Below are 13,052 nucleotides of genomic sequence, written 5' to 3'. Positions count from 1 at the left end.
CCGGAAGCCTATTGCTCACAATCGTGTCCTCGTGCACCTCGCATTCCCTCAACAATGCTACTCGCCTAAAAGGCCACCCTCGATCTCATCTCCTGCACCTTCCTCTCCACCTCCCTGACCTCCCTCTCCACCTCTCCAGCAATCTTCTGCTTCGCATCGAAGCCCAGCCGCAAAAACCTCTCGCACAGATCCCCATCCACCACGCCCTTGACCGGGACGTAGTAGCCCCTGTACATCAGGTGATCTCTGCCCGCCAATGGAGGATCTTCCGATCTCAGCAGCCCTTCCAGTTGACTGAAGAACTCGACGTCTTCTCTCGAGACGAAGGGTACCATGATGCCGAGGGTGCCCTCGAGACCGGACCAGAACAGCACTTCTTGCCCGCCGGCCACCAGAGCGGTGCGTTGGATAGAAGTCGGTATATCCTGAGTGAAGGTGTGCGCGCGCAGCTCAAGCCGGTATGGGGCTCCCCCAAGATAACTGCGCTCGTTCACAATGTACCCACCAATACCCTCCTCGTCTGACTCTTTACTCGCTTGCTCCGGACTGCGGACCAGCCAAAGATTCCCAAACTTGTCGCCACCCGCCACCGTCTCGTAATCCAGCATCGTCATGCTCGAGGTCCAGCGCTGCACGGTGTCGTCGGCGAAAGGTATGAGCCGGTTGGCGTCGCCGCCTTTGTAGACGATGTAGGTGACGGATTCCGAGACGTCGGAGGCGATGAGGCGGTTGCCTTGGGAGGTGAGTGAGGTGATTTGGTTGGGCACGGCGGCACCACGGGTCTTGCGGAGAAGATGTTTCATGCCGATGTCGTAGAGGAACAGTTCAGCGCCGATGCCGAGGGCGAGACGGCCGTGGAAGGGGTGGAGGGCGTAGATGGGTGAGGTGAACTCGGTCTATTCGAAATAGTCAGTACGTGAGCGCTCACGAGATGGGTTGGCCAACGTACCCTGTGGACTCTCTCCAACCCTCTCCCTTCGTCCGTTACCCGGAACACATGTACATATCCCTTGCTCTGCACCATTGTATTGCCCGGCTGGAGGTGCTGACCCGTTCCGACGACCACAAACACTTCCCAATTCCGCACCTCGAACGGCACAGCAGCCACGCAAAGCGCAGCCTCATTCTCCTCAAACTCAATCGTAGCAGTGACTGCTTTCGCCTCGTACGGATCAATGGCCGAGATGCAGGAAGCCCAATGTCCGGTGGCCTTGGTGAGTCCGAGGTGTCGCTCGAGCTCATCAGGTGTTAGTTCTTCCGGCGTCAGCTTCTCGCCATCCTCATCAATCTTCACTCCTCCGTCCTCATCGCCATCCTCCATCTTCGCATCTTCACCGTTCACGCCATTCCCCAGCTTCTTGGCTTCTTCGTTCGCGATGTGAGTCGCCTTGGTACGCGGGCTCAATACGTTGCCTTCGCTCTGCGCCACCCACCAGGTGGTCCCGTACGGGTGCCTGCACATTCCCCTGGGTGTGTATTTGAGCGCGATCTCCTCAGTCGCCAGCCGTCCTTCCAATGAGCTTAGCTCGAAAATCAGCAGGTTGGTGCCCTGGATAGCGCACAACCCGTTGATATGCTCGCTCACAAACCCTCGTGCAGCGTCCAATGGTGAAGTGACCAGCGGCGCGAGGGTGTAGAGTTGCGACAAAGGATGGTTGTATCCGAGCCATGGTCGAGAAGAGCAAGCGAGGATGCTGCTCTCTCCTTCTCCGGCAGCACCACCGCTGGCGTTAACGGGAAATAGACGAGTGGCCTTTGCACCTAGGAACTTGGTCCGTACTTCGCCGAGCTCGCCTGTCACTTCGTCGATAACGGCACGGAGGTAGAGGCCGGATTGAAGACCAATATGGACATAAGTCACACCAACGCCGGTAGTGGGATCGACCTGTTCCACGACTTCCAGACTCGTTGGGACGGCACTGAGTGCCTGCACGCTTCGTGGTTCAAGTGGCGAGTCGAGCTCGATGGAAAGAACTCGAATGGTGCAGTCATCGCATCCAACAACAGCGAACTTCGCCTGCATCTGACCCTTCGGAGTCTGGCCGACTGACAATGCCGTCACCTTGCCGCTCATCTCGGGCATCTCCTCCAGCTGGTTAAGGACACCATCATCGCCCATGAAGAAGAAAGCCAATTCAGCAGAGCTCAGGCCCAGCAGCAATTGCCTCTCATTCGCTGACGCAGAGACAATCGTGCGATGTGAAGGGGTAGGCCATTCATTGATTGTCCCAGACTCGAGAATACTCCTCACGCCTCTCGCATGGACTTGCACAAGAGTGGCATCGCCCATCAAGCCGGCTTCCAGAGTCGCGCGGTTTGTGAGGAAGGGTGACTCCTCCATCGTCTCTACCTCGTCTCCGATACCCAGCACGATCGTCTTGTCTGCATAGTCGGAGCTCAGCAGAAGATAGCTGTGATACTGGTCGGAGGCTCGATGTTTGATCGACCAAAGGTTGGAGCAGTCGACGTTGCCGAGGGGAGAAGAAACGATCTCTTGGATGTTGAGGCCGTGGCGGATCGTCTTGAACTTGCTCCGCTTACCTGTCCCTTGGATGCCGTAGATTTGAGGTGCATCCTCGTTGAGCGGGTTGTCGACTGTTGTGCGCATAAGAGGATGTAGTGAAGGGACGTCCACAGCAAGAGATGTGTACATGAGGCCGCGCGGTTTGAAGTAGAGAGGCTTGTAGTCTTGGGCGGGCAGGAGATCGCCATACTCTGCGGAGGAAAAGTTGTTCCATGGCTCGACTGTTGGATCATCGGCAAGATCGGTGACGTGGTAGAGTTTGTTGTTGCCATTTTCAGCTGCGATGTACAGATAGCCCTTTCTGATCAGCAGCATGTGCTTTGCCACGGGGAAGGTGTCGTAGTATTTGAGGTGCAGTGCTTCCGGATCCGCGGTCGGCCTGCCCTGATCATCTTCGGCCATGGACATGGTGAGTTTGAAGACATCGCCATCGTCCGTTTGAAGGAAGAAGAAGAATTCGTGTTTCGTGCGTGCGAGATGCAGACAGCCAGCCACAATGCACCGCTTCCGATGCTGGTCTTCTCCAGCACCTTTCCGTCTCGGAATAGGTATGCAGAGGGAACCTGACTTGTCGTGGCGGTAGTATATCCGGTCTTCGCAGCACACCAGCACACCACTCGGACCGTCTGCACCTCCAGGCACTCCAAAGATCATGTTGGCGGTGTAATCGACCGTGTCGCTCCATGATTTCACCACATGGTTCAGGCCCAGATCCACGGTATAATAGACCAGCTGCTTCTCCCGGTTCTCGTACGTCTCGCCCGTCGGATCGTTCTCGGCATCGTTGTAGTCGACCTCGAGCGTCGCAAAGACCGGATGTTCCCAGCCAGTGTCCAGCGCGCACACGGCAAAGCACAAGCTGGCCCATTGATTCGCCTCGTGCGGACTCGAGATCAAGATGCCTCCTTCTGCATTGCGATTCACAATGTAGACCACTTTATTCTTCTCGACCGAAGCCAACATGCAACACCTGCCCTTTGGATCGCTCGCCAAGTACTGCCCGGGGATTGTGCGTCGAATGCCAGACTTTCCAAAGGTTTCCAGGTGGATGCGTTTGAAGACGTTCTTCTCGGCGTCATAATTCAGCATGACGATACGGCCGGAGTCGGAGGAGACGACGAGTTGGTCTGCGAAGACGTATTAGCAGCAGTTTGAACGGAGCTGATCCCAACACCCACAGACACCGAGTCCCCAGCCACGACCGAAGCGCTCATATCGGAGGAATCGATGCTGCAGACATCACTACCACATTCTCTCGGACTGAACAGCAAGAAGACTTACCAGTGCTCGTGCCGGGAATCCTAAAGGCGCTCACGCCGCGCACGATGCCGAAGACATCCTGATCCAAGAAGGTCGACACCTGCACCTCTGTGCGGTCGCTGTTCTCAATGATGCGGTGGAGGTAGAGTCGCTGGCCTCGCGCCTCGAAGATCTGCTGGTCTTGCAGCTTCAGGCCGGGAATGACGTTACATGTGCAGGCAGCGGTGGGCGCGGAGGAGGCCTCGAGGGTGAGGCTGTAGAAGGCCTGCGAGGATTGTGTGTTGGCCATGTCCGCCGGCGGTGGAGGGGGGTAGGGGTGGTTATGTCGCGCGCATCGTCGAGTGGAAGTTGTTCGAGGTTGATCTTCAAGCCCGCCAAAGATTTAGGCCAAGCTCCGGGGTTAAAGTTTAGCGCCGGATCTGCCCGCGGGCGACATCTCCTTTGGGGCAGGCGTGGTTCTGCCGGCTCAGTGACGAGATGGATTCAAGTCGGAACATTGGTGCAGTGTACAAGAGCAACAACAATGGCTTCCAATTCGATATGTAGCCGCTGCTTACGGCTGGCTTCTCAACTGCCACGCAATGGTAATGCTGGGCGAGAGTCACGACGAGCCTTCACCACCACGGCGAAGCAGCAGCCGTCTCGAAGACGGATACATCAATCGAGCAACCCAAGAGCGCCGGCAGTAGAAGGACAGCGCCAGCAGGACTCCCCAGTACCCCCCTTCTCCGCCACTCGAGGCCGCACAGTGGATCAGCCTGCCACCAATCCCTACGACCGGGCCCTCCTACAGCGGCACAATCTGTTCCACCCCTTCACGAACTCGCCATCTCCTCAAATTCGCAAACGGGCGGCAATCATCCGCCAGAATGCGTACTGTCCCCACCCTTCACACCAGCCGACCCGCAACCCTCAGTCACCTCATGATGCAGAGGGAAGGAAGACGGGCCAAATGCCACCCGCACACGTCCGCTACGAGTGCCCAGACTGCGGCATCCCCGTCTCTTGCTCCGAGGAACACTTTGCGAGCGACTATGAGAGTCATCTGCAGATCTGCGATACTCTGAGACAGATCAACGAGGACGACCATGATTTGGTGTCGGGAAGGTTCTTTCCAGAGTTTCAATATCCGAGCTCACAGATTGAGGAAGCGCAGGTGAACATGACGAATTGGGATACGTTGTTGTACAGCAGAGAGTTCAATGCGATCAACGATGAGAGGAGTATGCGGCAGGCGACGAGGTTGCTGACGTATCCGATGACCGTGGGCAGTGTGCTGCATGAGTTGAGCCCGTACAGCTTGAAGCAGCGGTTGACGCCGGAAGGGCTGCGCTCGTTGTCTGGTATATTACCCTTGTCCTCGGCAGCATCCATGTGATCTGGTTCAGTGCTAATGTCAATGACAGCCCTACGCTACTCACTTCACCCTCCTCGAACTGGCGCCTCCACCACCATGTCCGGCATCCGACCTAATCCTCCTCCGATCCGTCTTTTCATTCTCGGCGCCCGTGCTGAGTCCTCTCTCCCCCGCGAAGTCTGGATTCAGCTCTCCCACCTCTTCCCTCGTGTCTCCTTCCACCTCATCTTCATCGGTCCGGAGAGCATGGCGAACCGAGACGACGAATTCCCCCTACCTTCCCGGACACCTCAGAATCCCTACGGCGCCATTGTTGAAGACCGTCTGGGTGGCGGAATGAAGGTCAGCACCTACGTTGAGTACTTCCACACGCTCTTCGAAGCCCAGCACTTCGCGCCATTCGACCCTTACTTCGACGCCTTCCTGCTCTTCCATCCTGGGCTCGGACATCCTGCTTCTTCACACGAGTGGGCGCCGACTTTACCACAACTTCTATCGACTAAGATCCCCATCCTGTGCACCGGATACACCGATTTCGACATGCAGCGCGATATTGAATGGGTCAAGAAGGAGGCGGGGGGCGAGATGGACGTGCTGATGGAGCCCGGGGAGAATCGGTTTAGGAGTTTGAGGTGGGATTTGAACGATCTAGATCCGGGTGATGTGAGTTGTGGGAACTGGGGCGTGTGGGGGTTTAGGGGGAAGAGGTATGAGGCGGATGAGTATCGGGGTGCTGAGTGAGGGTGAGGGTTGTGACCGGCCCATGTCGTTATGGTGAGCCGTTGCCTATACGTTCGACAGATTTTGAGATGTTTCACCCAACAGCTTTCACATTCTTCACAGTTCCATATTCATCACCATTCACAGCACGTGAATCCGAAAGACTGTTTCAGGTTTTGTCGCCAGTTCAGAGGTGGTCCATGCGTTCAGCGCTGGATATATCTGCCCTCTCTTCCCTCCCTCTTCTCTACTGCACCTTCCAACCCCTGAAGTCTCTGCTTCTTCTCATCCTTCTGTTCTGCCCTGGGGCATTCTTTACTTCGACAGCAGCCACCGGCCTACCATCCACCAACCCACCGACCAACCAAACCTCCACCATGCCGAACCGCTACCTCATTGACGGCGAACTGGAAGTGATGGAGAACCCGCACCTATGCCTCTTCCCACTACGCACCATCGCTCTCGCCAGCTCCCAACGAGCAGCATGCCGGCGATACCGTGTCTGCGACCTCTGACCAAGGAGGACTCAAGGTTCCGACAGTGATCGACCGCAACGATCCCCTCGCTGTGCCTGCCAAGGAGCAAGCCAAGAACACCATCCGGTTACCCACGATGTTCGAGAAGGTCGAGGAAAGCGTCATCGGTCAGGTTGGGCACGGCCAATACTTGTCATCGGAGGTGAAGGAGCTTTAGTGGTTCGCGGACCCGTTGTTGGGGCAAGTTTCAGCCGGCCTCTCTCAAGACGCACAAGCTGGTAGACATCACGAAGGAGTACTCCACCTGGTACATGTACAAGGCCCAGGTTCGTAGCCTCGGCATCCACTACTTCGCGCTCTCGATTGTGCCGGATGGCGAGGACGACAACGACCTGGAGCGTCGCCTGCGAGATCCTCAGATCGTGCTGAACTGCTTCAACCACCACTGCGCCAAGCTCCTTACCTTTTTGCAGGAGCTGCACGATCACACCGCGAGCGGCGACAGGGACCCAACAGGCGCAGAAGAGTTCGACGTAGACAGCCAAACCAACCGCCCGCAAGTCCGCGTAGAATGCGACCGCCTGACCGCTCTCATGGACGGAGTCCGTACCTGGCAGCAGACATTCGACGACGAAAACATTCCCAGGACGTACGCCGAACTACCAGCCTCGCTCGAAGAATACCGCTGGCTAAGCTTCGACGACAAACAATCCGTCTTCAACCCCATGGCTCTGCAGTTCGCGCCGGTGCTGTTCTCGTTCGCCCTGCCCGCCATGCAGTACCAAGCGACGCTCCGGGACAAGAACATGAAGTACTACCTCTGCCTTTGCTTGACGTACACCGCGGCGGCTTTGGTGAACTACCTCATCGTGCCGAGTGAGGAGGCGAAGAGGCTCGAGCTGCGGTTCGGAGTGCAAGGTGGTTCCATTGGCCCTGATGTAAGTTGATGCTCTCGCCTTTGTTGTGGTGTGGTTCGTGCTGACTGTGCGCCAGGCTGAGGGATTTGGGCAGCACGTGAAAGCGTACAGGGCTGAGTACAATCGCCATATCGCGAAGTTGATCGCGGATGATCCTCAGGCCGGGTGGCAGCTCATGCAGGACCACTCGCTCGTTCAGGTGTTGCCGCTCGAGCGGCCGGGGGCCGAATGATACGGCGGGACTGCATGACCGCTCGGTCCTTCCGAGGAAGCATGGAACTGGGTATGAGGAGGCTTGGGCGGCTTAAGAAGTGTCGATGATGCGGTTCCTCCAACCGGCGGGGCGGGCAGCTGCATCTACGGTTGATGAAGCTGGGCAAGGCGTAAAGTGGTGGTCTTTGGTTGTCAGCACAGAGTTGATTGTATGCAGCTGAAGAGAGGGTCCTTGGTCTCGCAGGCAAATGGTGAGTCGAATCGTTCCGTTATGGGACAGCATATTGCTCTCATTTCTATCTCATTGCCTCAAACCATGACAGAAGTTGCGTTCGCAGCGCGGCGACCAAAGCTTCGCTGCAGAAGAGCTTCGGAACCACAGGCTTCACAACTCCTTACATTCCTCATCACTAACCTCCACCTTCAACTTTCTCTGAAACCCATTACCACCATCCTTGCTCTTCACCCACACATCTTCACATTCAACTACCTCAAGCAAGAGCGCAAGACGCCACCGCTGGCCCGTGGTATCAGCTGTACGATCCAACGATCAAGCCCCCATCTTCCAGGCTAGGCCATCCGTCACTGACATTTGAGACGAACAATGCACGCTACTCCAGCTGAAAGGGCAAGCTCGCGGACTCTCATGCGCTTCGAAAGCCTGAATGATGCTTCTCCTGCTACGTCTGTCAGGAGGGAGTGGTTCGACCAACAGCAGCTTCGCAGCATAAGGATGAGGATCATGACCGATGTTCTACCGGCACAGACCTGACAGTATCCGAACCTACTTTCACGGTATGAAGACAAGCCTGAAAGAGTGCGCTCAAGAACCCGGCCGCAGCCTGTCCCGTTCATGCTGCACAACGACAGACACTACGCTGCTTCTGAAGCGGTGATTGTCACTCCACGACGAAGTATGTGGTTGACCGACCTTCATAGGATTAATGGTTTACACCGTTGGCACCATAATCAAGCCGGTTCTAAAGTCTACCATCAGGCACATTGGCCACGGCCAGTATCGAGAAGATGAAGATCAATACCTGAGCACCTTTGCGAATCGCCTCTGGTACCAATTTCAGCCTGCGTCTCTCGACACCCACAAATTGGCCGGTATCACTATGCAGGTTTATACGTAGTACCGATACAAAACGTGCGTATGGGACCTCTGTCGCCATTTCTTCGTGTTGTCGATCCGCCCTGACAACCAAGACCAAGCGGCGCGCGACCTTCGCGAACAATCCCGAACTCGTGCCTGGAACCCACTGCAGCTCCACCTCTAGACGCTCATCGACGAGCTCCAAGATCTCCACGACCCGACAGCAGATGGGCACCGGACCCCGACCGATCGGCTGAGCCCATTCATTACCGGCAATGAGACAAAGCGATCAACCTTTGAACGGTATAGTCCACGTCAGAGCTAGCAAGAAGCGTCGTTCAGAGGCGGTACCAGGTGCTACCCCCGCGTAGGTCTAGCGCTGCTAGTCCTCTATAGGTATGCGACGAAGGCCGTAGTGACGGTCACAATTCAAGAACGCAGGCGGCGGCGTGCTTACATAAATTCAGATCGTTAGGTCGATCTTGTGATTTGCATAACTCAGCCACATCTAGCTGACTTCGCTTTGACATTCACGCAGTTCCAAAATCCCATGGCCGCTGAAGAATCGCCTCAAGCTCACCTGATTATTGGCCACCTGGGCAGTGGACAGTTCAACTCCACCGAAAGAGCAGAGTGGGAGCAGAAGGCGCAAACGGTATGGAAGAAGTTCATGGTCGGAGGGACGGAGAAGTCGCTGGCGGATATTGCTCGTCAGCTGAAGCAAGAGTATACGTATCGCGCGATATTCGAGAATCTCGGCATTCACAAGGCGGCGCTCTCCATCATCCCAGCAGGCGAAGGTCCCGACGCCCAGTAGACACGGCTGGAACACCTAGCTCGTGTCACCGCCCGCCTCGCCGCTTACCGCAGCCAGTACTTGGAGAATACGCAAGAGCTAATCGATGCAACCCGCGACTTCTCGAAACCGGCCAACGACGGTGGTCATTTCCGGCAGCAATCTTCGGCCACACCTACATCGAAGACGAAGTCGACAGAATCACCCAAGCTCATCTCCCGTACGAGACAGGCCCAAAAGCCTTCCCCGAAGGCGGGCAAGGTGCATCAACATACCAGGAGCTGCCATCGCTATGAGTAGAGTACTACGAGCTGTCCGTGGACGCAAGACGAGATGTGTATCGCGACATCGCAACAACCTTCACGGCCACGCTGTTGGCGCCGCTGGTCGGCCCCATGGTGTTCCGTGCAACCTTCAATTCGCCGGAGATGCGTGAGTTCATGCGGCTGCGTGTCATGAGTACCTGCGAGTTACTCGTGTCGTATGTCATCGACCTGAACGAGCAGAGAGCGATCAAGCGTAATGCTAGCTTGTAGTACAAATCAGAGTGTTGTTGGACGGTCAGGTGTAAGAATTCTGTCTGTCCACGCTGTAGCCGTTGCCTTGTCAAGCACTGGCAGTGTCCGTCGTCAACAGTTCATCGACCGGTATACCAGCTCATCCAGGTTTTCACGAGCATGGACGAGGTCGGGTCGGATGATACGACTATCCCTAGTGATGCCGTGGAGCAACAAACAGTGGCAGTCCTGCAGCACGTTAATAGCCAACTGAAGCAGCGTATACAAGGTCTGGAGAGCGACAACGAACGTTTGCAAGCGAACTACGAAACGGCCTGTCAGGCACGAGATGAGGCGCTGGCTTCAAAGGATGACATCAAAACACAACGAGGCGAGCTGTTGAAATTGCACAACGAGCAGCCCAAAAAGATTCAAGCACTGGAAGCGGAACTTGCCACAGTCAAGCAGCAACTGGCAGCTCGGACTACACATGGACCTAGATCTCGGGCTCAGAGTGTGGAACAGCAAACGGAAGTGTTTGAAGCTGAGGAGACAGACGTGCGATCACCAATTGGACCTAGCTTTGCCTTCAATGTCCTGCGAGCCATCGACAGGATCGCGGATGCTGCTGAGGATGAGCCTGCTCCAGTCGAAAATCTACAATCAGAGCTGATGGGAGAGCTTGTGGCGATGGAGCGAGAATGGGAAAAGGCCGCTAACAAATCGAAAAGCTCGCTCAGAGGAGGAGATTGGTTGCAGAAGGCTTTGCAGTCCACAGCCGCTGCGTGCATGCACAATCGGGTGAACAGGCAAGGCAGGAGCTACTGGACTTGTACGGAGCCAGAGCAGTACGCCTGCCAGCACTGCACGTCCGGGAAAAGGTGCTGCCTCAAGGTAGTGAACGGGGGGTTGGTGTTGTTGCCTTTGCACCCGGAGGTACGGGAGACGGATGATGCCAGTGCGGCAGGCTTCTACCGTGTGGATGGAGATGTGCCAGCGAGCAAAGGACGGCTGTGGGAGAAGAAGGTATCTAAGACGGAGGGGACGGAGAAGTAAGGCTGCGATGATACGGCTGAGAGCGAAATGTAGGCAAGTGGTTGTGTGTGCTATCAATCTGTATGCATGAAGAGTCGCCGCGGCACCAGAGCCTCCCTTTCGACTACTGATAACCAAGGTGAGGACTCCAATCGTTGATGCGCCAGCTGGCTTCGTTTCGCCGTCGTGCATTCCTCCTTCGCGCATATCGTATCACTTCCTCTTTTCCATACGCTCCGCGATCTCAGCTCGTCTCCGACCACCCACCCCCACGAAATGCCACCCTCACAAGAACATGCCCGGGGCAAGCTCCCTCAAGCCAACGTCGCCAGCAACCACGAAGTCCCTCAACAACTCCACCCTCTTAGCCTTGTTCACGTTGCGAATGTGAGCCGTCCCCACCGCGACCATCACGTAGCGGTGATCGCGTATATGCAGCAGCTTGTCACCCTCTGCACGAGTGAGGTTCTGGCGGGTGATCTCGATGTTATACCTCTCCAGGAAGCCTTCCTGGCTGGTACGGAAAGCAAGCCCCTGCGAAGGCACTAGCATACGATCATGAATAGGGCTGGGCACACTTACATCAATACCAGGCCATTGAGCTCTGATTAGGGTTTGGAGGTTGGGGTCCTCTCGGAAGCATCTCGCCTGCTCGAGAGGGTTGATGACGAACTTGGCGACATCCATCATAGCATCCCGTGTGCGGATCATCATGAACGGACCTGTAGGATCTATTATCGTGGCGCGAATCTTCATGGGCGGAATGCACTTGAGGAAGAAGGTAGCGACGTCGAGGGGCGCGATTCCAGCGGACACCTCCATCGCCGCTTCCTTCTTGAGCAGGTCGAAGAAAATGTAGTGGTCTGGTAGCTGGGCATAATCCTGTGACGCCTCACGCTTCTCACCTACCGGAAGAAGAGTATGGCAGCTAGGGAGGGGTTGCACAGAATCATGCAACCGGCCCAGCCTGCGACACTCCACCTCGATGTATGCCGTGGCCATGTTTCGATTGATGGCATTGAGGCTGCTGTGGTTGGTTGGGCGCGCGTGCCCGCCTCAGTGGCATCCATGATCCATCAGATCAGTGAGATAGGATTCCAGCTCCTCGCACTGGGAGTCCATGTGAGTGTCAATCACCGGGATCTGGCATAATCTCTCCTGACGATCCTCAACCGTCTCGCCATCCGGTTGAGTGATGCGAAGCCCAAGTGCTTGCTTACCTAGCTTCTGAGTCCATGCCGACGTCGTAGTACTCTAAGACACCCCTCGGCCCGGCCATGGTCGGCCGGATCTTCATCGGTGGAATGCAGCCGATGAACGAAGTGGGGACGTAAACGGGTAGAACTTCACGGAACACCGCCATCGCCGCCTGTTTGTTAAGGAGGCCGAAGCGAATCCAATCGTCCGGCAGGCTGGCGTAGTCTTCGGGAACTTCAGGCTCTTGGCCTTCAGCAAGCTTGGGGTAGCATTGTGGGAGGCAGCGGTTGAAATCGAGAAGCTGACCCAAGCGGTGATGCTCGGCTCTGATGTAGGCCTGAGTCATCCTGCGGTTCACGCCGAAGGGGGTGTTGTTGTTGGTGGCGGGACGCGTGCCGTCAAGAGTTCGACACATCAGGTCGACGAGGAAGGCTACGATCTTCTCCCGCTGCGCATCAATATGTGCGTCGATGACCGCAATATCGTCAAGACGACCCGCTCGCTCGTCGTTGGTCTCTTGTACCGGAGGCACGATTCGAAGCCTAGGCGCTTGCTTGCCTAGCTTCTCGAAGTCCACGGCGAGGTCGTAGTACTCTTTGCCCTAACTGTTTCTACGGTGGTACGATTAAGGAATACCGGCAAAAAAGCTAATCGTACCGGCAAATCCCTAAAAATGTAATTTTTCGGTGGTACGATTAGGAATTATTAAAATCTAAAGCCGAGATCTTCTTTAGAAGGGTCTAAAGTATAGAAAATTACCTTTAAAGTACTATACTACCTAATAAGATTATAGAGATATAGGCCTTTAAAGATAGACTTAGGGTTATACTTAGAAAATCGAAATCTTAACGACTACCTTAGCTAGAGAGTAGTACTATACGCCGATAAGGTTCGATAAGGATTTAGAATAAAACTATCTACTAGAATTTCCTAATTAGGGTTAGGGTTAGGGTTAGGGTTAGGG

General features: G+C 55.7%; 7 protein-coding genes across 7 annotated transcripts; 5 read left to right on the top strand and 2 right to left on the bottom strand.

The window, feature by feature from the left end:
- Positions 1-65: 65 nt before the first annotated feature.
- On the bottom strand, positions 66-4,073 carry RSE1 (pre-mRNA-splicing factor rse1; the record flags this gene model as incomplete). The annotated part of the gene is made up of 3 exons (XM_064807832.1): positions 66-896; positions 950-3,651; positions 3,806-4,073. 3 exons carry the CDS (start codon positions 4,071-4,073, stop codon positions 66-68), a joined length of 3,801 nt encoding a protein of 1,266 aa, XP_064653910.1.
- Positions 4,074-4,307: 234 nt separating this feature from the next.
- MSS51 (translational activator for mitochondrial COX1) lies at positions 4,308-5,882 on the top strand (the record flags this gene model as incomplete). Its single annotated transcript, XM_064807831.1, has 2 exons — positions 4,308-5,127; positions 5,191-5,882. 2 exons carry the CDS (start codon positions 4,308-4,310, stop codon positions 5,880-5,882), a joined length of 1,512 nt encoding a protein of 503 aa, XP_064653909.1.
- A 356-nt stretch (positions 5,883-6,238) lies between these two features.
- On the top strand, positions 6,239-6,554 carry LTR77_010613 (uncharacterized protein; the record flags this gene model as incomplete). Its single annotated transcript, XM_064807830.1, has 2 exons — positions 6,239-6,274; positions 6,345-6,554. The coding sequence occupies 2 exons, from the start codon at positions 6,239-6,241 to the stop codon at positions 6,552-6,554; spliced, it is 246 nt and encodes an 81-aa protein (XP_064653908.1).
- Positions 6,555-6,648: 94 nt separating this feature from the next.
- Positions 6,649-7,486, top strand: LTR77_010612 (uncharacterized protein; the record flags this gene model as incomplete). The annotated part of the gene is made up of 2 exons (XM_064807829.1): positions 6,649-7,275; positions 7,331-7,486. The coding sequence occupies 2 exons, from the start codon at positions 6,649-6,651 to the stop codon at positions 7,484-7,486; spliced, it is 783 nt and encodes a 260-aa protein (XP_064653907.1).
- A 1,627-nt stretch (positions 7,487-9,113) lies between these two features.
- On the top strand, positions 9,114-9,895 carry LTR77_010611 (uncharacterized protein; the record flags this gene model as incomplete). The annotated part of the gene is made up of 3 exons (XM_064807828.1): positions 9,114-9,376; positions 9,434-9,579; positions 9,660-9,895. 3 exons carry the CDS (start codon positions 9,114-9,116, stop codon positions 9,893-9,895), a joined length of 645 nt encoding a protein of 214 aa, XP_064653906.1.
- A 141-nt stretch (positions 9,896-10,036) lies between these two features.
- On the top strand, positions 10,037-10,912 carry LTR77_010610 (uncharacterized protein; the record flags this gene model as incomplete). The annotated part of the gene is made up of 1 exon (XM_064807827.1): positions 10,037-10,912. One exon carries the CDS (start codon positions 10,037-10,039, stop codon positions 10,910-10,912), a length of 876 nt encoding a protein of 291 aa, XP_064653905.1.
- A 264-nt stretch (positions 10,913-11,176) lies between these two features.
- LTR77_010609 (uncharacterized protein) lies at positions 11,177-11,893 on the bottom strand (the record flags this gene model as incomplete). The annotated part of the gene is made up of 2 exons (XM_064807826.1): positions 11,177-11,425; positions 11,474-11,893. 2 exons carry the CDS (start codon positions 11,891-11,893, stop codon positions 11,177-11,179), a joined length of 669 nt encoding a protein of 222 aa, XP_064653904.1.
- Positions 11,894-13,052: the final 1,159 nt, after the last annotated feature.

The sequence above is a fragment of the Saxophila tyrrhenica genome, assembly GCF_035928015.1.
Source record: "Saxophila tyrrhenica strain CCFEE 5935 chromosome Unknown scaffold_25, whole genome shotgun sequence".
NCBI lineage: Eukaryota > Fungi > Ascomycota > Dothideomycetes > Mycosphaerellales > Extremaceae > Saxophila > Saxophila tyrrhenica.
The sequence above is the reverse complement of the archived record's forward strand: the minus strand, read 5'-3'. Positions and strand labels throughout refer to the sequence as shown.